Source organism: Salvelinus alpinus, chromosome 25 (genome assembly GCF_045679555.1).
Source record: "Salvelinus alpinus chromosome 25, SLU_Salpinus.1, whole genome shotgun sequence".
In the NCBI taxonomy this organism is placed as follows: domain Eukaryota; kingdom Metazoa; phylum Chordata; class Actinopteri; order Salmoniformes; family Salmonidae; genus Salvelinus; species Salvelinus alpinus.
The window spans coordinates 1382023-1407649 of NC_092110.1; the positions used below are offsets into that span (position 1 = coordinate 1382023).

Here is a 25627-nt window from a genome sequence, read left to right on the forward strand (position 1 = left end):
CATCACCCCTGGTGAGACAAAACCGCGACTCGTCAGTGAAGAGCACTTTTTGCCAGTCCTGTATGGTCCAGCGATGGTGGGTTTGTGCCCATAGGCGACGTTGTTGCCGGTGATGTCTGGTGAGGACCTGCCTTACAACAGGCCTACAAGCCCTCAGTCCAGCCTCGCTCAGCCTATTGCGGACAGTCTGAGCACTGATGGAGGGATTGTGCATTCCTGGTGTAACTCGGGCAGTTGTTGTTGCCATCTTGTACCTGACCCGCAGGTGTGATGTTCGGATGTACCGATCCTATGCAGGTGTTGTTACACGTGGTCTGCCACTGCAAAGACGATCAGCTGTCCATCCTGTCTCCCTGTAGCGCTGTCTTAGGCGTCTCACAATAAGGACATTGCAATTTACTGGCCACATCTGCAGTCCTCATGCCTCCTTGCGAAATGGCTAAGGCACATTCACGCAGATGAGCAGGGACCCTGGGCATCTTTGTTTTGGTGTTTTTCAGAGTCAGTAGAAAGGCCTCTTTAGTGTCCTCAGTTTTCATAACTGTGACCTTAATTGCCTACTGTCTGTAAGATGTTAGTGTCTTAACAACCGTTCCACAGGTGTATGTTCATTAATTGTTTATGGTTCATTGAACAAGCATGGAAAACAATGTTTAAAACCTTTACAATGAAGATCTGTGAAGTTATTTGGATTTTTATGAATTATCTTTGAAAGACAGGGTCCTGAAAAAGGGATGTTTCTTTTTTTGCTGAGTTTACACACACAAACACACACACACACACACACCAAGGATATTATAGTTTTTGATTTTATATTAGTTTTTATTTCTATTCATTTTTAGATTTGATTTGAAATTAAGTTTATTTTCAGTTAGTTCTCAGATTTGATTAACACATTTTTATTTAGTTTCAGTTTGATAAAAACATTTCTATTTCATTTTTATATTATTTAGTTTTAATGTTAGGGACAGAAAGGATAGTAAGTACCCTATGCATGTGTGCAAGGAGCCATTTACAGTTGAAGTCGGAAGTTTACATACACCTTAGCCAAATACATTTAAGTCGGTATTTCACAAATTTTGACATTTAATCCTAGTAAAAATTCCCTGTCTTAGGTCAGTTAGGATCACCATTTTATTTTAAGAATGTGAAATGTCAGAATAATAGTAGAGAGAATGATTTTTTCATATTTTATTTCTTTCATCACATTTATATATTTTTATCCTAGTGGCTGAGGAGTTTACATACACTCAATTAGTATTTGGTAGCATTGCCTTTAAATTGTTTAACTTGGATCAAACATTTGGGTGAATTTTGGGTGAGTTGGGTGAATTTTGGCCCATTCCTCCTGACAGAGCTGGTGTAACTGAGTCAGGTTTGTAGGCCTCCTTGATCGTACACGCTTTTTCAGTTCTGCCCACAGATTTTCTATAGGATTGAGGTCAGGGCTTTGTGATGGCAACTCCAATACCTTGACTTTGTTGTCCCTAAGCCATTTTGCCACAACTTTGGAAGTATGCTTGTGGTTATTGTTTATTTGGAATACTCATTTGCGACCAAGCTTTAACATCCTGACTGATGTCTTGAGATGTCGCTTCAATATATCCACATAATTTTCCTGCCACATGATGCCATCTATTTTGTGAAGTGCACCAGTCCCTCCTGCAGCAAAGCACCCCCACAACATGATGCTGCCACCCCCGTGCTTCAAGGTTGGGATGGTGTTCTTCGGCTTGCAAGCCTCCCCCTTTTTCCTCCAAACATAATGATGGTCATTATGGCCAAACAGTTTTATTTTTGTTTCATCAGACCAGAGGCCAATTCTCCAAAAAGTACGATCTTTGTCCCCATGTGCAATTGCAAACCGTAGTCTGGCTTTTTTATGGCGGTTTTGGAGCAGTGGCTTCTTCCTTGCTGAGTGACCTTTCAGGTCATGTCGATTTAGGACTTGTTTTACTGTGGATATAGATACTTTTGTACCCGTTTCCTCCAGCATCTTCACAAGGTCCTTTGCTGTTGTTCTGGGATTGATTTGCACTTTTTGCACAAAGTACATTCATCTCTAGGAGACAGAACGCCTCTCCTTCCTGAGCGATATGATGGCTGCGTGGTCCCATGGTGTTTATACTTGCGTACTATTGTTTGTACAGATGAAAGTGGTACCTTCAGGCGTTTGGAAATTGCTCCCATGGATGAACCAGACATTTTCTGAGGTCTTGGCGGATTTCTTTTGATTTTCCCATGATGTCAAGCAAAGACGCACTGAGTTTGAAGGTAGGCCTTGCAATACATCCACAGGTACACCTCCAATTGACTCAAATGATGTCAATTAGCCTATCAGAAGCTTCTAAAGCCATGACATCATTTTCTGGAATTTTCCAAGCTGTTGAAAGGCACAGTCAACTAAGTGTATGTAAACTTCAGACCCACTGGAATTGTGATACAGTGAATTTTAAGTGAAATAATCTGTCTGTAAACAATTGTTGGAAAAATTACTTGTGTCATGCACAAAGTAGATGTCCTAACCGACTTGCCAAAATTGTAGTTTGTTAACAAAAAATTTGTGGAGTGGTTGAAAAACGAGTTTTAATGACTCCCACCTAAGTGTATGTAAACTTCCGACTTCAACTGTATGTGTTGTAAGCCTATAGTTCGGGTTTTTTGTGGGGGGGGGGGGGGGGGGGTCACTTCATGCCACTAGAAGGCAATAATAAGGTGATGGTCATAGGTTTGGTTATGTTTACATTATAAATACATTTTAGGCCTCGTTCCAGAGCTTAGACATTGCTGATACCTGACAGATCTCACAACGCTTGGATAGGTATATTACAAATCAGCTAACCACACTTTGTGTTATAGAAATCTGTCAGTTGATGACACAGTTGACGACGTGGCACGCAACCATTGGTTGATGCATGCATTGTCTGAGCAGGGGAACGCAACCACTGTCTGCTTATTGCCCCAGTGCGATACACATTTTTCCGCTCGAGGCAGGGCACTCTGGTCTGCTTATTGCCCTCGCCGCGACCAGAACAAAATAGCCCACGAGATGTTTCGCTATAGGGCAGCCCCCTACACGGGGTGGGGGCAATAAGCAGATCACAGTGATCACGATCATAAAAAAATTAGGCGGTGTCTCGCTTTCTCTACTATCTCTGCCACAGATTTTTTCCCCTGTCATTAGCTAGTGATAGCAAACATGATCTATTATACAGATATTGACAAGATGTTCATGTAACCGCTCGAACAATGAAAATACATGTCCTCAAAGACGGAAGGCAGGCGGGAGAAGACGAGATCAGGTGGGACCATTCTAGCCAATGAGAGGACAACTAAGCGTGTGAACAACAGGCACAACTAAGTTGTTTTTTTCAAAGTTGCAGAATGACACGTGCGTCCACTTATATCAGTACATTTGTAACAACCTAAACTTTACTCTATTTAATCACATAACCCTCATGTAAATTCAAAGATCTCCATGCAAAAAGGTCTGCTAATCCCGCGGGGACAGATTTTTGGCGGAGGAACAGTAATCATCTCCTGAGTGGCGCAGCAGTCTAAGGCACTGCTTCTCAGTGCTAGAGGTGTCACTACAGACCCTGGTTCGATCCCAGGCTGTATCACAACCGGCCGTGATTGGGAGTCTCATAGGGCTGGAGATCGGGCCTAGCGTACAACTCACGCATGATGTCAACATCATCAATCAAACCACCATCATTTCAATATATTCGGAACATTTTGATGTTGAATAACTAAGTGCTATATGATGTGTGTCTTATTAAGCCATAATTTGATGTTCTGTTCAATTGGTCTTGTTTTATACCAAATAATTGGCCCAGCGTCGTCCGGGTTAGGGTTTGGCCGGGGTAGGCTGTGATTGTAAATAAGAATTTGTTCTTAACTGACTTGCCTAGTTAAATATTCTCTAGTTATATGTTCTCTCCTCTCTGCACAGACCATACAAACGCTTCACACCGCGTGGCCGCTGCTACTCTAACCTGGTGGTCCCAGCGCGCACGACCCACGTGGAGTTCCAGGTCTCAGGCAGCCTCTGGAACTGCCGATCTGCGGCCAACAAGGCAGAGTTCATCTCAGCCTATGCTTCCCTCCAGTCCCTCGACTTCTTGGCACTGACGGAAACATGGATTACCACTGATAACACTGCTACTCCTACTGCTCTCTCCTCGTCTGCCCACGTGTTCTCGCACACCCCGAGAGCTTCTGGTCAGCGGGGTGGTGGCACTGGGATCCTCATCTCTCCCAAGTGGACATTCTCTCTTTCTCCCCTGACCCATCTGTCTATCGCCTCCTTTGAATTCCATGCTGTCACAGTTACCAGCCCTTTCAAGCTTAACATCCTTATCATTTATCGCCCTCCAGGTTCCCTTGGAGAGTTCATCAATGAGCTTGACGCCCTGATAAGTTCCTTTCCTGAGGATGGCTCACCTCTCACAGTTCTGGGTGACTTTAACCTCCCCACGTCTACCTTTGACTCATTCCTCTCTGCCTCCTTCTTTCCACTCCTCTCCTCTTTTGACCTCACCCTCTCACCTTCCCCCCCTACTCACAAGGCAGGCAATACGCTTGACCTCATCTTTACTAGATGCTGTTCTTCCACTAATCTCATTGCAACTCCCCTCCAAGTCTCCGACCACTACCTTGTATCCTTTTCCCTCTCGCTCTCATCCAACACTTCCCACACTGCCCCTACTCGGATGGTATCGCGCCGTCCCAACCTTCGCTCTCTCTCCCCCGCTACTCTCTCCTCTTCCATCCTATCATCTCTTCCCTCTGCTCAAACCTTCTCCAACCTATCTCCTGATTCTGCCTCCTCAACCCTCCTCTCCTCCCTTTCTGCATCCTTTGACTCTCTATGTCCCCTATCCTCCAGGCCGGCTCGGTCCTCCCCTCCTGCTCCGTGGCTCGACGACTCATTGCGAGCTCACAGAACAGGGCTCCGGGCAGCCGAGCGGAAATGGAGGAAAACTCGCCTCCCTGCGGACCTGGCATCCTTTCACTCCCTCCTCTCTACATTCTCCTCTTCTGTCTCTGCTGCTAAAGCCAATTTCTACCACTCTAAATTCCAAGCATCTGCCTCTAACCCTAGGAAGCTCTTTGCCACCTTCTCCTCCCTCCTGAATCCTCCTCCCCCTCCTCCCCCCTCCTCCCTCTCTGCTGATGACTTCGTCAACCATTTTGAAAAGAAGGTCGACGACATCCGATCCTCGTTTGCTAAGTCAAACGACACCGCTGGTTCTGCTCACACTGCCCTACCCTGTGCTTTGTCCTCTTTCTCCCCTCTCTCTCCAGATGAAATCTCGCGTCTTGTGACGGCCGGCCGCCCAACAACCTGCCCGCTTGACCCTATCCCCTCCTCTCTTCTCCAGACCATTTCCGGAGACCTTCTCCCTTACCTCACCTCGCTCATCAACTCATCCTTGACCGCTGGCTACGTCCCTTCCGTCTTCAAGAGAGCGAGAGTTGCACCCCTTCTGAAAAAACCTACACTCGATCCCTCCGATGTCAACAACTACAGACCAGTATCCCTTCTTTCTTTTCTCTCCAAAACTCTTGAACGTGCCGTCCTTGGCCAGCTCTCCTGCTATCTCTCTCAGAATGACCTTCTTGATCCAAATCAGTCAGGTTTCAAGACTAGTCATTCAACTGAGACTGCTCTTCTCTGTGTCACGGAGGCGCTCCGCACTGCTAAAGCTAACTCTCTCTCCTCTGCTCTCATCCTTCTAGACCTATCGGCTGCCTTTGATACTGTGAACCATCAGATCCTCCTCTCCACCCTCTCCGAGCTGGGCATCTCCGGCGCGGCCCACGCTTGGATTGCGTCCTACCTGACAGGTCGCTCCTACCAGGTGGCGTGGCGAGAATCTGTCTCCGCACCACGTGCTCTCACCACTGGTGTCCCCCAGGGCTCTGTTCTAGGCCCTCTCCTATTCTCGCTATACACCAAGTCACTTGGCTCTGTCATATCCTCACATGGTCTCTCCTATCATTGCTATGCAGACGACACACAATTAATCTTCTCCTTTCCCCCCTCTGATAACCAGGTGGTGAATCGCATCTCTGCATGTCTGGCAGACATATCAGTGTGGATGACGGATCACCACCTCAAGCTGAACCTCGGCAAGACGGAGCTGCTCTTCCTCCCGGGGAAGGACTGCCCGTTCCATGATCTCGCCATCACGGTTGACAACTCCATTGTGTCCTCCTCCCAGAGTGCTAAGAACCTTGGCGTGATCCTGGACAACACCCTGTCGTTCTCAACTAACATCAAGGCGGTGACCCGTTCCTGTAGGTTCATGCTCTACAACATTCGCAGAGTACGACCCTGCCTCACGCAGGAAGCGGCGCAGGTCCTAATCCAGGCACTTGTCATCTCCCGTCTGGATTACTGCAACTCGCTGTTGGCTGGGCTCCCTGCCTGTGCCATTAAACCCCTACAACTCATCCAGAACGCCGCAGCCCGTCTGGTGTTCAACTTTCCCAAGTTCTCTCACGTCACCCCGCTCCTCCGCTCTCTCCACTGGCTTCCAGTTGAAGCTCGCATCCGCTACAAGACCATGGTGCTTGCCTACGGAGCTGTGAGGGGAACGGCACCTCCGTACCTTCAGGCTCTGATCAGGCCCTACACCCAAACAAGGGCACTGCGTTCATCCACCTCTGGCCTGCTCGCCTACCTACCTCTGAGGAAGTACAGTTCCCGCTCAGCCCAGTCAAAACTGTTCGCTGCTCTGGCACCCCAATGGTGGAACAAACTCCCTCACGACGCCAGGTCAGCGGAGTCAATCACCACCTTCCGGAGACACCTGAAACCCCACCTCTTTAAGGAATACCTAGGATAGGAGAAAGTAATCCTTCTAACCCCCCCCCCCCCTTAAAAGAGTTAGATGCACTATTGTAAAGTGGTTGTTCCACTGGATATCATAAGGTGAATGCACCAATTTGTAAGTCGCTCTGGATAAGAGCGTCTGCTAAATGACTTAAATGTAAATGTAAATGTAAATAAAGGTTTAATAAAAAATAAGTCTTCTTCGCTTTTCTTCTCTGGTGAAACACTGCCATCTATTGGTAGCATTTACCTGCAAGAATCAGAAGTTCGAAAACCCAATACATTTTTTTTTGAAAACCACCTTTGATTTTTTCTCAAAAGTTGAAAAAAAATACAAAAGCTGAACATCATTTGTACTTTTTTTTAAATTACTTTGAGTTAGTTTTGAAGTCAAAGACAATAGTTTCACTATATTTTTAGTTTAGTAAATTGTTTTTACAATTTTAGTTTTTAGTTTAGTTAGTTTACAGACACACCCTTTAAACCTCCATGCTCATTTGAGACACCTCTTTCAAAGTCAATGAGATCTCATCATCTTGCCATGGTAGCCAAAATAATGGGTAACTGGGCATTTTTATATATGACCCTAAGCACGATGGAATGTTAATTGCTTAATTAATTCCTAAACCACACCTGTGTGAAAGCACCTGCTTTCAATACACTTTGTATCCCTCATTAATTCAAGTGTTTCCTCTATTTTGGCAGTAATCTGTATGTAGTAGTAACAGGGTTGTAAAATTAAGTGGTGTCTGTTTCCAGGTAAATACAATGTAGTACCAGCATGTTGGATGACTCCATTCCATGAAGACAACAGCAAATCTGTCCGTGATCCTACCCTGTTCATGGTACCACCTCCACACTTACGGGGTAGATATGAGGTAAGAGGACTGTAAAATGAAGCTGTTGCTAATACCATGTAAATACCAGATACTGTCAAGTTTACTTCAGTACAATATAACAAAGTGATCCAGTTTGTCAGTGTTTTTTTAATAAAATTGAGACAAGCACACAAAAGTTTGTTTATTGAATAATAACCAAAACAACCCAGCTAGCTAGCTAGCAATTGTATTTTTATTCATCGAGATGGCCAAGCTTTGTGTGGTAGCAGGGGGTAGCAACACTTGCTATGGAAATGTGAGTATGCCTCTATTATCATGCAAACGCAACACTGTGTAAAGTGGGATACAGTTGTGAGAATGAGTTCGGCGAATTGGTCATCTACTCGCAAATTTCATCCTTGAAATTTAGCCTCCGTGGCTATCAACCTAGCCTCCGTGGCTATCAACAATAGAAGGAGGGCTTCAGCAAAATGTTGCTTTTCAAAATGGATGCTGTCCTTACCAACAATGTGGCCTATAAAGTATCACAAACCATCAGCAGAGACAAAGCATTATCAGAACTACCTCTATGCTAACCTTAGCTAGCTATAGAGCTACCGTATTTAGCTCACATCTTCCATCTAAATAACACTGATTAACGCTAAAGTAGCCAAATTAACATGTCAACTGCCAACTGCCAACTGTTGCTAGCTAACTGCTGGTATTGTCATACTATAGATGGTACAATCCTATGGGAAAAGAGTAGTTTGGTCACAATGGAGGTCAATGTTTCTGTATAGAGCCTGTGGCTGGGGCCCCAACTGTGTGTATGTCTATGCGTGTGGATGGCGAGCTAAACCGAAATGCAAAGCTTTGGCCATGTATTAGATCGTGGATCTGGTGGCATTTCAGAGAAAGGAGACAGATTTTCTTTAGAGGGGTGGATTGTGGATTTTGTTCAATTGGAACGTTTATTTTTTAGAGCTTCCCGCATAAGTTGTGTTTTGGGAGCCGCTGGCTGTCTCGTTGGATGGTGTCTAGCATTGGGGGAGTTTTCTATAGAGCCTGCCTGCAGGCTAAATTGAAATGTGACACTTTGGTCATGGATCTGATCGCAGATCTGGGGTCATTTAGAAGTCCTGGAGACAGGTTTTCTATGGAGGGGTGGATTGTGGATTTTGTTAAATGGGAAAAGTAATCAATGTTGTCACAGTTGCTTCTTGTTAAAGAGGCATCAGCTAACGTTAGCTTGCTATAGCTAGCTATCCTCTTCCTCTGTTTCTGAATGAATTTGTGTCTGTTTCTTTCTAGCAGGCAAAATAAGTGAGCTAGATATGTTTGTCACTGGTATGGGGTAGTAAATATCCTAAAGCTAGCCAGTCTGACAGTGATAGCCGCAAGCTAAAACCAGGAGGAGAGAATTCACTTTCTGTTTTATCTGCTGCTGGCTGATAATGTTCACTCAAATACGTTTTTTCACATGAGATATTAGATATTATAATTAGATATTATAATTGTGTCATTATATTGTGACTATCGGTGAAATATCCTCACAGCTGTTTTCCATGCTAAAACATAAAGTACAACCTGGTGCGCAACAGCTTACCATGTACAGCAGGCTACAGTAGGCTCACTGTGTGAGTCATCGAAATTGAGATCTTGCGTTCATGCGTTTCCGCCAGTCTTCGTGGTTTTTATGTGCATACATTTTACAATTGTATATTAACAAATAATTGTTCACGTTAGAACCCGTGTATATTAGTTAATATACAGCACCAACTACATAAATATCTGATCGGGTCCATTATCTGATACCTAGACTTTAAGAAACACATGTCTTTCCAAGGTCCTCTCTCCATCCTACTTCTTCCCACCGGCTAATCCTCCGGCTAATCCAAACATAGATAGCGATCATTTATCTCTGGTAGAAGTCACATTTCTGACTAAATAACAACATGTACGTGCTTAAATCATGACCAATAATACTTATACTCACAGATGATGGCAATTTAAAGGCTAGAAAGACACGGATGGCTATGGATTGTTAGCCAGACGACTCGCACAACTCTTTGTTCGCTACATACTTTAGTCAGACTGCCATCATCAAAGATGATGGATATACTGACAAGATACATGTCTCTCTGCCCTAACAATGGGAGTCGTTGTCCACAAAGCGGAACAGCGGGAAGTCTAGCGCCCTGCTATCCTTTCTTTGGATTGGTGGATACATTGTTGTAATCCTTTTTTGAATATTCGAGTGTTGTTGATGTCAACCACCTGTATTCAATGGAGAGAGATGCTATGCTAATAGCCTCATATCATGGATATACATAAACTCTTAGCAATTTTTTTCTATCTAGAACTAACTAACTAAAATGGTTCTTCGCCTGTCCCCATACGACAACCCCTTGAAGAACCATTTTTGAAGAAGAAGCTTCCAGGTAGAACACTTTTGGCTTCCATTTAGAACACTTTCTACAGAGGGTTATACATGGAACCCAAAAGGATTTACCTGTAATCAAAAGGGCTTCCCGTATGGGGACAGCTGAAGAACCCTTTTGGAATCCTTAGCTATCCCGAGGCAACTCCGATATGAAGTGTTTTTTTCCCGCAAAGTTGCTGGGATGTCACGTGTCCTTCTTATACCAGTACACTCGTAACAACTTAAGCATTACGGGACTTCTATTAGATCAAATAAACCTTGTGTAGCAAATAAGGTATACATTTTTTTGTTGACCAAACTCGACACTCTCTCATTGGAGTCCATACAAAAACTCCTTGCTTGGTGGGTGAAACAATGAAAAAACACTACCTGCTGGAGGGAGACCGATTTTCTGCCAAGTTGGGCCTCCCTCTTCTTCTTCCTCTCATGGAACTTGTTTGTGATGATGAGCGTTGTACAAAACAAAGTCTTCAGCGATAGGATCGCCTCAAACCAATCAGAGTATCAAAGCTAATAAGACATTTTCAAATCGCCGCTTTACCCACTTGTGTTCTGGCTCTGGCCCAACACATCGGTTTCTGGTCCAATCAGACGGCTCCGAATGTGTTTACATTCGGTGAAGGGGTCGGGAGGTACTCATTGCAGAGAAGAAACTAACGTCTGTGGGTGTGGTGTAGCATTTGGACGGAGCTAGCCCCTGCTGAGTCCCCAACAACCAGACATTCCGGTTTTCAGGGGAAATTGAAAAATAGCCTGTGACACGACTTCCACTTCCGGACACTAAGAAGGAGACACTCCATCTCAACTCCTCCTCTACATTTACTGGCTTGGTTGAATGGTATAGAAGAGAACCTCCCCCTACAGTTTTGTTTTCTCTTCTCATCAAGACTAGCATGTAGGGAATCTAGTTTCAGGCATTTCTTTTACGCCTGCTACGTTAGGTTACAACGGAGCAAGGAGTCTGGGTAGCCAGGCAAATAGACGGTGGCAAGTTTGAACATCGTGGGTGAGATTGAAAAGTAGCTACTAGCAACACTAACGAGTCACTTCCAGGTCACGAATTTGAGAACATTTAAAAATAAAAGTCCCTCGTGTCAAAAACATATAGTGTAGTTTTTCCCAATGTAGTTATAATGTTGCATCCTATAACGTGCACTATGCAAAACTGCCCAAAAATACTGAATTGATATCATACACGGGGTTTTACAGCATGCTTTTATTTTGATGGAAAAAAAACAGAAGTCTTAATGTGGCCAGATTGCTGAAGTGACACTTCACATGCAAGCTCCTCTGTTCCTTCAAATTATGTATATTAACCCTGAATTTCGGATACTATGTATTGGCCAATGTAAGGCTTTGAAGCCACCGGTCGCCTATTGGCACTCCCAGGATGAAGCAGTCCTACAGAATTTCAATTAAATGTTTCAAGGACAATTATTTTTTCTGTTGTAGTGAGGAAAATAACATTAGAACTTTAAAAAATTATACTTTAAGGAAAATGTTTTAATATCATTTTTCTTTTCTTTTTTTATGTTTAGCTCAACTAATATAATTTGAAAGTGTGTAATAAGGTTTACGTAATAGAATAAACACGGCAAAAACAAATATAGCCATTCATAAATGCATTGCTATAGCTTCCAAAATATGTTTTTGAACGGTGGGGGGGTGCCAAGATGGAGGCGTGGTGGCTTCAAAACACTGCCCCCTGTTAGTCATCTAGTGTAAATATAAATAATTGATTCCTTACTGCGCTTTGGAAAGATATGTCTGTGGGTAATATTGTGAAAATGTAGTTAAAGACTTGCTTTCGCAAGCAGTGTTTTATGTTAGAATGACATTTTTTGTATGTTTATTCTACATTCTAAAGTCGGCTTAATTAGCCTAGCATACAAGCAAACAGATCACCATTGATATTACATTGTGTGTTAGCATGCTAGCTCCCGCTTTGGTAGTAATTTAGCTACATGTTGTACAGAATCCATGTATCTCTTTTGAGTGTTAAGATATTGTTTTCTTACGAGGCAATATGCTTGTAAGAACATTGCATAGATGCTTAGTTTGTGTGTACTCTGTTTACAGTTATTTTGTGGCACTTCTAGCTATTTCTGCAAGTCAATTTGCTTGGGCTAGCAATCTTCTATGTTAGCTTGTGGTTAGAATGTATGCAGTCATTCTTTTTTGGGTGGGGTAAGATTTATTTTATAAACAATACATACACATATTTTATTGAACCTTTATTTAACTTCTTATTCATAATGACGGCCTAACCCGGACGATGCTGGGCCAACTGTGCGCCGCCCTATGGGACTCTCAATCACGGCCGGATGTGATTCAGCCTGGATTCGAACCAGGGACCGTAGTGTCACCTCTTGCAGTGCCTTAGACCGCTGCGCTACTCGGGTGCCTGAGTGGGGCTGCCGAGTGGTGCAAATGACAACATCAGACAGACAACGACTACATCACACCTACCCAGACCGACTAGCACACACCCCCATATCCAGCACCCACATCACTTTCCGCCACATGGCCTGAAACTGCAACATTTAGTTTCTCTCCGTAGCCCACTCAATATTTCAATAATAAATCATTTGATTTTTCCATTGGATTGTTTTATTTCCACTTTTTTAGTATACGTTTTTTTCGAGATATGGCATATTGGGGTGTAGTGAGATACCCTGTCTTGAAATACACAGACAGGCGGAATAAAGTACGTTTACATTGTAATACTTCTGACGGCCAACTTTCTAGTTCCGCCCACAACTTCTGGACTTTAGCGTTCTCTATGAGTCATTATTAGTTTTGCACTCAAGACATGACTCTGCCGTTGTGCTGTATGATTTCTGAATTGTGTCTCTTGTATAATAAATTCTGTATGCAGTGATTCTATTCAATCATATTTGTATGCTTTATATTCATGTCGTGTACTGTAGATACAACTTGTATGTAGCTAATGTTCAAATAATTTTCACATATTCACATTGAAATGTATGCAATTCCTTTTGTTGTTAAGCTAGCTAGCTATTTGATATGATTGTGAAAACAAATGTGTTTCTACTTTGGTTGATTTTCATTAAATTCACTTCACTCTGAATTGCGTGCTTGTCTATATTGTGAAAAATCACTTTGTTATATTGTACTGGAGTAAACATGAAAATATATTGTATTAACATGGAATTAGCAACAGCGTCAATTTACAGCCCTCTTACCTAGTATCTATCCTGCAAGTGTGAAGGTGGTACCTTGTAACAACATGGTAAGATCAGACAGATTTTCTTTTGTCTTCATGGAATGGAGTCATCCAATGTGGTGGTACTTCACAAATAACTACATTGTATCTATGTGGAAATAGACACCACTTCATTTTACAGCCCTCTTACATCATACAGTACCTAATCTGTAAATCTGAAGTTGGTGGTACCATGTAACGACAGGTTAAGATCACAGACAGATTTGCTGTTGTCTTTATGGGATGGAGTCGTCCAATGTAATTGTAGCTCACATGTGGAAACAGACACCACTTCATTTTACCTACCCAGTAAGTATGAAGGTGGTACCTTGTAAGAACAGGGTAAGATCACGGGCAGATTTGTTGTCTTCGTGTGATGGAGTCGACAGACAGACTGATAGAGGGAGAGTTCTCCATTAATAATATTTGATCAGAAAGGGTATAAGCCTGACGCTACACTTGCTTAATAACCCTTTGAGACTTCTGATCTCTGACCCTTTACCTCTGACCTGAACCCTGGAAAATGATGACTAGTAACTGGGTCATTACTGTATTATAGCCATGTGAAAGGGCAATGCCGTCATCTTTATTAAGATTTAAATACAGCCCATCACTATAAGCTGTAGAAAGTCTTTGCAGTATAGCATACATACACACTGACAGACATGAACTGCCAGATGCTCCAATGATACCTGAGGGGGGTATTTGAGGTGTTATCGGGTATGAGTGTCATCCCAACTGGAAAATGACCATTTCCTCACCAGCCAAAGAGGGCTCTCTGCTCCTCTCAGCCTAAGGACAGCCTAAGAACATTGTCTCTGTTGTACATTATTTTATGTATTTTTTTATAGATTGTCTCCCCTTAACACGTGTAGACAATCAAACGTTTCACATGATCTGGTGCCTATTGCCCTCCCCAGCTCCCGACTACCACTGCTTTCATTTCAGCAAAATGATTGCGCAATGAAGTCCCTTTGGACCATGACCATTGTTGCTCACTGTCTCTGGCCCATTGAGCTTTCAGAATAAAGAGTTTAACCAAATAGATTAACTTCATGATGAATGATGCCAATTCCTAAACAATAATGTTGTCATTTCAGACAACATACAACGTGCTACGTTCAGCCAGGTGTTAAGGTAACATTGCGCATCAATTCATAAATGCGCTCTGTCAAGTTTCAGCAGAGTGAAACATATTTCCCAATCATATGACATTTAATGAAAATTAGCAAATGGCCTAACCCCCTAACTGTGAGTAGAAAATAAAAGTTAGTAGGCTTTTACCTCCGTGGACGCAGTGCTCCTGTCCTTGGGGACTGCACTTTTTTGACTGTTGGTGGGGAAGCTCTTGATTGACACCTGAGTCATCGTCAAGAAGACTACCCACAGTAGGTTAACCTTCCTGTGCATTTTCTGCATGTCTTTTCCAAGTTGGGACAACAGTTGTTGGTTTCGTCGGTGTTTTCTGGTGTTGCGATGCTTTGGTCGGTGTGGAAAGCAACAGCAGATATTTAGAAGCCGCTTGGCGTGCTGGACACGTTTTCAGAACCCTCGAGTCTGGCCCATAGCCTAAATATAATCAATATAAATCCGAAATCAATATGTAAGACTTTGCGATATACGATTCTTAATCCAATGTTGTTTGAAAGTGAACTCAGCTTTCAGAGCTGGAGCTGAATTTGGAACCAATTTGATGCGTCTCGTCGGTGCTCTTTGCTCCCCAAATGCGCCATTAGGTTACTTCCAACGTTGACGCTCAAAGGTTACTTAAAATATGTTGCACTGTGATCATTAATTCCCGTTGGCTCTTCTCCCGCCAATATCCAGTCTTAGTCTTGTATCAAAACCGTTCAGAACTAGATCAGGCTATCGGCTGGTAGCTATGTTGCCTACCTATCCTTCATTGACTTTACACTGTCCAAAGACGCTTCGTCTCCTTACTTGCTCGCTTTCCGTACACGCTTCTTCGGTCCTGCTATTGCAACCTCATAGTATACTCCTTTGAAATACATGGACTTGAGTTTATCCCGAGTTTTAATAAGTAACTTTCTCTAACCTTAACTGCTGCTAACTCAAATATGCTCGCATGCGCTCTGCTGTGCCTGTTGTAAGGAACCTCTTCTTTGACTGCTTGAGAAAAGCCGTTTGTCATCTACAGTCGTCGCTGCTTCTCTCTCTCTCTCTCTGTCACCATCTGTTCAGTCCCAGTCACCTTCGCAGAGACCACTCGTAGTACAGTGGCCTCATTGGCTGAGGGCTCGATCCGCATCTCCCCTTTACTGGTGACGTTCTGAGGGAGGGTCTTACGAAAGAGCGCACAATAAAAGAGCGAAATCAGGGAATGAATGAGAGACCGAAATGAATGAAGTTTTGTGATGGGGGTGATTTAAATATGAGCAAAATGAAAGGATAACATTATGAAGGAGAGGAAGGATAAGGCCGAAGACGGTGGCTAAACAGAGAATGCTCCCTTTTGAATAAGTCTGAAGGTTAGACACTCCCCGTTGGACTAGAGGGGCGTGTGGTTTAATAATGCAAATTGATATGGAGTAATTCATTTTCTTTGTTCGGGGATGAGCTTAATTAAATGACTTTTCCCACAGAGTTCCCATTAATCTCGCTATCATCTTGTCCATGTGCCAGAATTTCCCGTTTTGACTCCAAAGGTTGCAGAAGCCAGGGACTAGAGTGTTGAGTTTTCTCCCAGACTGAAGATACATATGAAGTGAAGCTGATGACGGGTGTGACCTTGTAAACTAAAGAGCGAGAAATGATGAACTTCTCTCCACAGAGGGAATCAGAGATAGCGAAAGACGCAAGACAAAGCCATGGCATGATTTACAGCGACCGACAGTATGAGTTTATTCTGTGATAAACATGTTGAATTAAAACCACACCTCATTTTATGTTAGCCCTCAGACCGAACTCTCCCTTTGATAACCGATGAACCAGCTCTGAATTATGACACATGAGAAGGATAACATTATCTGGAAATCTCCCACTTCTTCAGGGTTATACTGTGTGTGACAGAGAGCGAGCATGAGCACGCGAGTGAGTTAGTGAGAGAGATTCTGTGTGTTATCTCTGACTTCCGTCAGACTGTCTTGCTAAGAAAGGAAAAAGTGATGTGTTTTAAGAGAGCAGGTGATGAAGGAGCTATTGTTCAGCTCAAGGTATAAGATGTGCTGGAAACAGAGACAGTATTCAAAGTGATCCTGTTAACAGCTCTCAACACCTTTACAGGTTTGATCTTAGCTTATTTTTCTTCTGCACCACTCTGTTCAATTCCATACAGTGCGTTCAGAAAGTATCCACAAACCTGACCTACACACAATATCCAATAATGTCAAAGTGGAATGATGTTTTATTTATTTTTTACTAATTAATAAAAAAGAAAAAGCTGAAATGTCTTAAGTATTCAAACTCTTTGTTATGGCGAGTAAAAATGTACTTAACAAGCGACATAAGTCGCATGGACTCACTCTGTGTGCCATAATAGTGTTCAACATGACTACCTCATCTCTGTACCCCACACATACAATTATCTGGAAGGTCCCTCAGTCGAGCAGGGATTTTCCAGGGATGCTTTCCAATGCCTCACAAAGAAGGGCACCTATTGGTAAATGGATAAAAAATAAAAAGCAGACATTTAATATCCCTTTGAGCATGAAGTTAATAACTACACTTTTGATGGTGCATCAATAAACCCAGTTACTGCAAAGAAACAGGCGTCCTTCCTAGCTCAGTTGCCGGAGAGGAAGGAAACCGCTCAGTGATTTCACCATGAGGCCAAAGGTGACTTTAAAACAGTTACAGGAGAAAACTGAGGATAGATCAACAACATCGTAGTTACTCCACAATACTAACCTAATTGACAGAGCAAAAAGGAAGCCAGTACAGCAGGGGTGTCAAAGTCAAATGGACGGAGGGCCAAATAAAAAATTTAGCTACAAGCCGAGGGCCGGACTGTTCGAATGTTCATTGAAAATTTTTTAAATGACGCATATAGTCTAGTGAACCTAATTGAACCTACTGAAAACCTAACAAATATATTCCAATATGATCAGATAAATAAAGCAATATTTTCTTATGGCTCTGTCAGTAATCTTTAATTTTCAACAGACACAAAAGACAAATTTCCTTTATATAAAAATCCCCATAACATGAACATTAAATGAAAGAAACCGGTATTCAAGGCACCATCAGTAGCCTATATTTTCTATTTTAGCAAAAGTGGGCTAAATTTACTTCAAAGAAAAAAACAATAATAGCAATTTTCTATCATCCACTCAACTGAAATATTTTTAAAATATAATTGGATTGAAATACAATAAAATAAAGTGCAAAAATCTATTAATCAAAAACAACACTTTGTTTAAGGAGAAGTAACATGCAGTGAAAACAAATATTAAACTTTAACTTTTAAACTTGAACTGAGTAAAAACTCTAAATATGTGATTGCACAGTAATGTTCACTTGTTTGAGGTTGAGGGTGATACTTGGTGGTGTCCCATCTTTTCCACAAGTTCATCAATGTTCGGGGTAAGGCTCTGAGCTGAGGAAATCCTCAGAATTGAGTGGAGGTGTTCAGCAGTAAGTCGACTTCTGTGTGATGTTTTGTTCAGGTTCATCAAAGAAAACAGTTGTTCACACAGGTATGTGCTGCCAAACATAGACAACGTTTGAGCAGCCTGGATGCGCAGCTGGGGCATTGTGTCGGGGAGGAAACGGGCGAACTCCGCAGCACCCACTGCCGCATATTTTGCCCTCAGTGCATCATTGCATTGGAGGTCAATCAACTCCATTTGGAGGTTTGGTGGTGAGCTTTCCACGTCAACAGCAAATGGGTTACCGAGCAGTTCCAACCTGCTTTTTTGTGCTTCAAAGTCAGCAAATCGGCGTCGAAAGTCAGCGGCAAGCATACCTATTTTATCAGCCAACTGTGCGCTCGGGAACGCACTGGTAGAGAGCTTCTCTTTCATGGTCTGGCAGCTGGGAAAGTGGCTCAAATTTTCTTTCCGCATCTGCGTCTCCCACAGAGTCAGTTTGGTTTTAAATGCCTTCACTGTACTGTACATATCAGAGATGACATGATCCCGACCCTGCAGCTGCAAGTTCATTGCATTCAGATGACTCGTAATGTCACACAGAAAAGCCATTTCACACAGAAACATTTCGTCTCGGAGTTGTGTTGTGTCTTTCCCTTTGCTGTCCAAGAACAGACAAATCTCCTCACGAAGCTCGAAACATCTTTGAAGCACCTTTCCCTGGCTTAGCCATCGCACCTCTGTGTGATAAGGCAAATCACCATGCTCCGTTTCTAACTCCGTCAGAAATGCCTTGAACTGGCGGTGATTCAAACCTTTGGCTCTGATAAAGTTAACTGTGCGCGTGATGATGCTCATTACATGCTCCATTTTCAAGGCTTTACCGCACAACGCTTCCTGGTGTATGATACAATGATAAGCTGTCAGCTCACCTGTCGCGTTTTCCTCTTGCATCTTTTCCCGTATCTTCGCCACCAGTCCGCTCCTGTGTCCACACATCGCAGGTGCTCCGTCGGTTGTCAAACCCACGAGTTTTTCCCAAGGCAGCTCCATCTCATTTACACAGCAGCCTACTGCTCGGTGCGTCACCGTTGCATTGTGGGAAATGTAGTATTGGTGCGTGTAAAAGATCTGCGGGCTGCCGGCTTGCTGCGGTCTGCGGGCCGGTTCTAATAATAAATCAAGATCATCCCAGGGGCCGTAAAAAACCTTCTCGCGGGCCGGATGTGGCCCGCGGGCCTTGACTCTGACATATATGCAGTACAGAATAAAAATATTCCAAAACATGCATCCTGTTTGCAACAAGGCACTAAAGTAATACTGCTAAAAAAGTAGCAAAGAAATTAACTTTTTGTCCTGAATACAAAGTGTTGTGTTTCGGGCAAATCCAATACAACACATTACTGAGCACCACTCTCCATATTTTCAAGCATAGTGGTGGCTGCATCATGTTATGGGTATGCTTGTAATTGTTAAGGACTGGGGAGTTTTTCAGGATAAAAAGAAACGTAATGGATCTAAGCACAGGCAAAATCCTAGAGGAAAACCTGCTTCAGTCTGCTTTCCCCCAGACACTGGGAGATGAATTCACCTTTCAACAGGACAATAACCTTAAACACAAGACCAAATCTACACTGGAGTTGCTTACCAAGAAGACAGTGAATGTTCCTGAGAGGCCGATTCACAGTTTTGAAATCTACTTCAAAATCTATGTCAAGACCTGAAAATGGTTGTCTAGCAATGATCAACAACCAAATGATAGTGCTTGAAGAATTTTGAAAATAATAAAATGGGAAAATGTTGCACAATCCAGGTGTGGAAATCTCTTTTAATTTATTTAACCTTTATTTAACTAGGAAAGTCAATTAAGAACAAATTCTTATTTACAATGACGGCCTACTTCGGCCAAACCCTAACCCGGACGACGCTGGGCCAATTGTGCGCCGCTCTATAGGACTCCCAATCACGACCAGTTGTGATACAGCCTGAAATCGAACCAGGGTCTGTAATGACACCTCTAGCACTGAGATGCAGTGCCTTAGACCGCTGCGCCACTCGGGAGCCTCAGCTCTTAGAAACTAACCCAGAAAGACTCACAGCAGTAATCACTGCCAAAAGTGCTTTTAAAAAGTATTGGCTCAGGGGTGTGAATACTTATGTAAATTAGATCTGTTTTTCATTTTCAATAAATTTGTACAAATTTCTAAAACATGTTTTCACTTTGTCATTATGGTGTATTGGTTGTAGCTGGGTGAGAGTTTTTTTTAAATTTAATCCATTTTGAATTCAGGCTGTAACACAAGAAAATGTGGTATAAGTCAAGGGTTATGAATACTTTCAGAAGGTACTGTAGCTAAAGCAAAATTAAATGGAACGTGTGAAGCAATTAGTCATCTGGCCTCATTCACAAACCGACTCAGAGTGCTGATCTAGGATCAGTTTTGCATTTGAAATCAGAATGAATAAGAGGTGGGGTCTGGTCCGAGACCAGCACTTCCACCCTGAGACGCTTTCGTAATACAGGCCCTGATGTGTAATAAGTCTAACGATTCATTTGTAATAAAACACAAAGCGTTATTACATTATTTTAATGACATCTTGATGTCCGTAACATGAGTGAAACAGTTACAAATTGGTCATCCACTGATATGTAGCAAACACTGCATTTTTCTTTGATTCCAAAAAAAAAAGGTACAGCTATTATTATGCACTATTTGTAGCACATCCAAGTTATGTTAGAACACATACATGTAGTTTTAAAGCAGTTGAATGGCCACTCACACCCTGTATCTCACCCGAGAGACAGGTCATCCACACATGAGGCAGAAGGACAGTGTTGACATCTTAAGAAGTTTGACATTAAGACTTTGAAACCTCATCAGTATCATGTTGTATTTCTCTTTGTGCAAACAAGAAAAATAGAAATATACAAAAGACATTTTCACACACATCCAGTGCAGATTTACGTCAAACTTTGAGGGGAAAAAAATAGCGAGCTGTATGAGTCAAATCATTCGTCATTGTGAGACAGTTCTTTGTACAGTAAGAAAAATGAATGAAAATCTATTTAGTTCTCTATATTTTAAACGATCTTAATGTCTCTCCTCCAGCTCTTTGCAGGTCACTTATATTAATAAACTCTCAAAGAAAGATTCCTTTTTTTTCTCTCTCTTTTTTTTTACACAAACAGAACATGTCCTTGTCTTCAAAATGATATATCAATTTCATACATTAAAATCAGTAATTTTGGAATGAGTTCAGGTTGAGCACCTTGTTTCTTGGTGTACTAGCAGCGTCAGTGACTACGTCATACTGTACATGCATCGCTAAGGTGTGCCAAACGATAAAATACTCATCAGTAGTGATTGCACTGTGATCAGTCAGAGGTGGCGAGGTATGTGCATGCAGGACATGGCTTCAGAGCTGCCAGTGATAAAATGTTAATTTTTTTCCAAATTGAGAAAAAACATGGAAACATGAATAAATAAATCTGTACATTAAACAACTCTCTCTGTCACACACACGTTTGGTTAAGACTAAGTCTGTCTTGACTAAGTCTCCCCCCCACTGATAGATCCGTTTCCCTGGATACGACTTTTTCCTACTGGAGTGGGTGGAGTTTTCCCCAAACCACCGATACTGGGTCATATAGTTGTTCATCCCCCTAATGATAACGTTAGGATCGGGGTAGAATAATCTGATCCTCGATCTGTGGTTAGGAGCTACAGCTGAAACAGCCTGGAACCAAGGGCTAATGGATACGAGCGAGGAGGAGTGATGTGCTCATAGCTCATCTGAAAGTAAAGGCCTTGGTACAACGTCTCTCACTCTGACCTGTTACGAGATATAGTCATCTGTAAATAAAAATCATAAATACTTTGGAAAGAGAACATAGTTAGAGATTCAAGTAAGACACGGTTCCTGGCTACAAGTTAGAACAGCAAGGTTTAGCTCCAGGAGTCGGTTACACCAGACATGCATCTCAAAGCACTCCTAAACTGTACTTCATAGCAATACCATCACTGAGTAGAGTAGGATAACGTTGCCCATTGACACTGTGCTAAGGCCAGTTATACATTTCACCCCCAATGGGTAAGGATAGGTTTTGTGGAGGGTAAGCTGGTCCTAGATCTGTACCTAAGGGAAACTTCTAACAGACACTCACTGTGTGTTTTATGACCTTTAGAAATCACCATTGAGTTTGTTTGTTTGTGTTGATTCTTCTTGTTCTTCATCTCTCCTCCAAAAATGTTAAATACTTCGGTTCGGGATGAGTATCCCGAAAGCTTCGTAAGCTACAGTTAGGTTGGTCTTTCCAAATCACACCGTTTCTCCCAAACACACATCAGAGATGACATGACATAGGCATGACATAAAGCAGCTACAAGCACACATAAGCAGTCCTCAGTCTACTAATCCTCCAGAAACAAAATGCCACAATAAATTAAGAAGCAGACCCAATATTTCATTATTTAAGACAAAACAGAGGTAAGAAATAATCGTTTGAAAAAATAAATGTTTTCTGTGTTTTTTTTTCCTTCTTCGCCATGATGCGGTGAGTTTCCTGGTAAAATAAGGCAGGCGTGTGAAAGTTAAAACCTTGTGTTAGATGAATAAAGTGGTTCTGTGACATCAAGGCGAGCACATTTTGGTTCTGGGTGTGGAAGACTGCCAGTCCAATCTGGTCAGATCCGGTCTAGTCCACTCTGGTCCAGTTCAGTCTTGTATCTGGTCGTAGATGCTATGGTCGACGACTCAGTCCAGAGAGGGGAGTCTCTTGTGTCTGGAGTACTTGACCTGCAGTAGGTCTCCTACCTCACTGATCACACTCAGGGCCTAACCATAGAGACACACACAACATAAATGTTACATTATCACACAGATACGCACGTCAATGATCACTCTAGTGTGTTGTGTGTTCGGGTTAATGATCACACACACGTCATGCCTGCAGAGACACACACACACACACATTACTGATTACACTCAGAGCCTGACAAAACAAACACATACCGTCTTGCTTTACATGTATACCGATGGAAGACAAACTTACGCCAAAACTCACATCTATGTCTAACACAGGCTGACTACAGCTGTCTGAAGCTACCATTTGATGTTAGTCAGTTGAGAGGGATGCGAGTCCTCCCAGATCACTAACACATGGTACAGTAGGATCTATGATGGGGGAAGACTGGGACTTGAGAGAGCAGAGCTAGCATGGTGACTCACTCATCTACAACATGACTATCACGTCAAGACCCACAATGGCAGAATCTCACTATTGGCCAGGCACTAAAGAGGCACAGTGATGTAAGAGAAGAAGAGAGGGAAGAGAGGTGATACACCAATCAATGTGACACCAAAGAATGGATAGCAGACGGCAGTTGAAGTCGGAAGTTTACATACACTTAGGTTGGAGTCATTAACTTGTTTTTCAACCACTCCACAAATTTCTTGTGAACAAACTATAGTTTTGGCAAGTCGGTTAGGACATCTACCTTGTGAATGACAAGTAATTTTTCCAACAATTGTTTACAGACTACTAGATTATTTCACTGTATCACAATTCCAGGGGGTCAGAAGTTTACATACACTAAGTTGACTGAGCCTTTAAACAGCTTCCAGAAAATGATGTAATGGCTTTAGAAGCTTCTGATAGGCTAATTGACATCATTTGAGTCAAGTGGAGGTGTACCTGTGGATGTATTTCAAGGCCTAACTTCAAACTCAGTGCCTCTTTGCTTGACATCATGGGACATCATGGGAAAATCTAAAGAAATCAGCCAAGACCTCAGAAAAAAGACCTCCACAAGTCTGGTCCATCCTTGGGAGCAATTTCCAAACGCCTGAAGGTATCACGTTCATCTGTACAAACAATAGTACCCAAGTATAAACACCATGGGATCATGCAGCCGTGATACCGCTCAGGAAAGAGACGTGTTCTGTCTCCTAGAGATGAACGTACTTTGGTGCGAAAAGTGCAAATCAATCCCAGAAGAACAGCAAAGGACCTTGTGAAGATGCTGGAGGAAACGGGTACGAAAGTATCTATATCCACAGTAAAACGAGTCCTATATCGACATAACCTGAAAGGCCGCTCAGCAAGGCAGAAGCCACTGCTCCAAAACCACCATAAAAAAGCATGACTACGGTTTGCAACTGCACATGTGGACAAAGATCGTACTTTTTGGAGAAATGTCCTCTGGCCTGATGAAACAAAAATAGAACTGTTTGGCCATAATGACCATCGTAATGTTTGGAGGAAAAAGGGGGAGGCTTGCAAGCCGAAGAACACCATCCCAACCGTGAAGCACGGGGGTGCAGCATCATGTTGTGGGGGTGCTTTGCTGCAGGAGGGACTGGTGCACTTCACAAAATAGACGGCATCGTGAGAAAGGAAAATGATGTGGATATACTGAAGCAACATCTCAAGACATCAGTCAGAAATTTAAAGCTTGGTCGCAAATGGGTCTTCCAAACGGACATTGACCCCAAGCATACTTCCAAAGTTGTGGCAAAATGGCTTAAGGACAACAAAGTCAAGGTATTGGAGTGGCCATCACAAAGCCCTGACCTCAATCATATAGAACATTTGTGGGCAGAACTGAAAGAGTGTGTGCGAGCAAGGAGGCCTACAAATCTGACTCAGTTACACCAGCTCTGTCAGGAGGAATGGGCCAAAATTCACCCAACTTATTGTGGGAAGCTTGTGGAAATGTTTGACCCAAGTTAAACAGTTTAAAGGCAATGCTACCAAATACTAATTGATTGTATGTAAACTTCTGACCCACTGGGAATGTGATGAAAGAAATAAAGGCTGAAATAAATCATTCTCTACTATTATTCTGACATTTCACATTCTTAAAATAAAGTGGTGATCCTACCTGACCTAAGACAGGGATTTTTTACTTGGAAAAATGTCAGGAATTGTGAAAAACTGAGTTTAAATGTATTTGGCTGTGTATGTAAACCTCCGACTTCAACTGTAGATATATGAGAGAGAGAAAGGGCCAGAGCAAGAGGGGAACAGAGAGAGAGAGTGTGAGAGAAAGACAGACAAGGAAAGCACTGCTTTACGTGAAAAAGGAGTGATGGAAAATGTATGGGAGAGAAGGAGTGCGTGAGATAGAAGAAAGTAGAGAGAAAGACAGATACATTGGAGCTGCTGTGGATGGCAAGAGCGTATCAGAGAGCATTATGGGCAAGTGGAAGCCCTCACTCCATCACTCCCTCCACCAAGGTTGGAGTCGATACGAATTGAAAGAAGTAAATTCAGGAAATAAACTGAAATTCCAATTCAACAAAACTTTTTTTCCTTTGAATTCTCAATAAAAAAAGCTTTATTTTTATTTTTCATTTTTGAATTTTAAATTCAAATCACTTCCTGAGGTAAATCCCACTCTAGTCAACTTTTGATCTCTCCCAAAACCACTGACTGAGCTTTATATAAGCACGAGTCTAGTTACAACTACGATGAAATACAAAACGTGAATAAGAACTTGAGGAAGAAAATGTAAAAATGTGTGACTCAATTAGGGCTGGGCGATATGGCCAAAATATTATATCACGGTATTAAAAAAAAAAAAAAATGGATGGTATTTTTAGTTTTTGAATAATAACAAGGTCTACATATATTTTTTATTTTACCTTTATTTAAAGTGGTTAGAGCGTTGGACTAGTGGGTTAACTGCCTTGTTCAGGGGCAGAACGACAGATTTTTACCGATCTTGCAACCTTCCGATTACTAGT

The 25627-nt window shown here is 42.4% G+C and overlaps 2 protein-coding genes across 3 annotated transcripts in view; both read right to left on the bottom strand.

Moving 5' to 3' along the window:
- Positions 1 to 15526, bottom strand: part of ism2a (isthmin 2a) — a 71556-nt gene extending 56030 nt beyond the window's left edge. The window contains exon 1 of the mRNA XM_071365121.1: positions 14616 to 15526. Coding sequence (XP_071221222.1) covers positions 14616 to 14750 — 135 coding nt within the window. The 5' untranslated portion in view covers positions 14751 to 15526. The remainder of the gene's footprint in view (positions 1 to 14615) is intronic.
- Positions 15527 to 22432: 6906 nt separating this feature from the next.
- The window catches only part of sptlc2a (serine palmitoyltransferase, long chain base subunit 2a), a 46725-nt gene continuing 43530 nt past the window's right edge, over positions 22433 to 25627 (bottom strand). For both annotated transcript variants that reach the window (XM_071365123.1, XM_071365122.1), the window contains one exon: positions 22433 to 22714. In XM_071365123.1, coding sequence (XP_071221224.1) covers positions 22634 to 22714 — 81 coding nt within the window. In that variant the 3' untranslated portion in view covers positions 22433 to 22633. The remainder of the gene's footprint in view (positions 22715 to 25627) is intronic.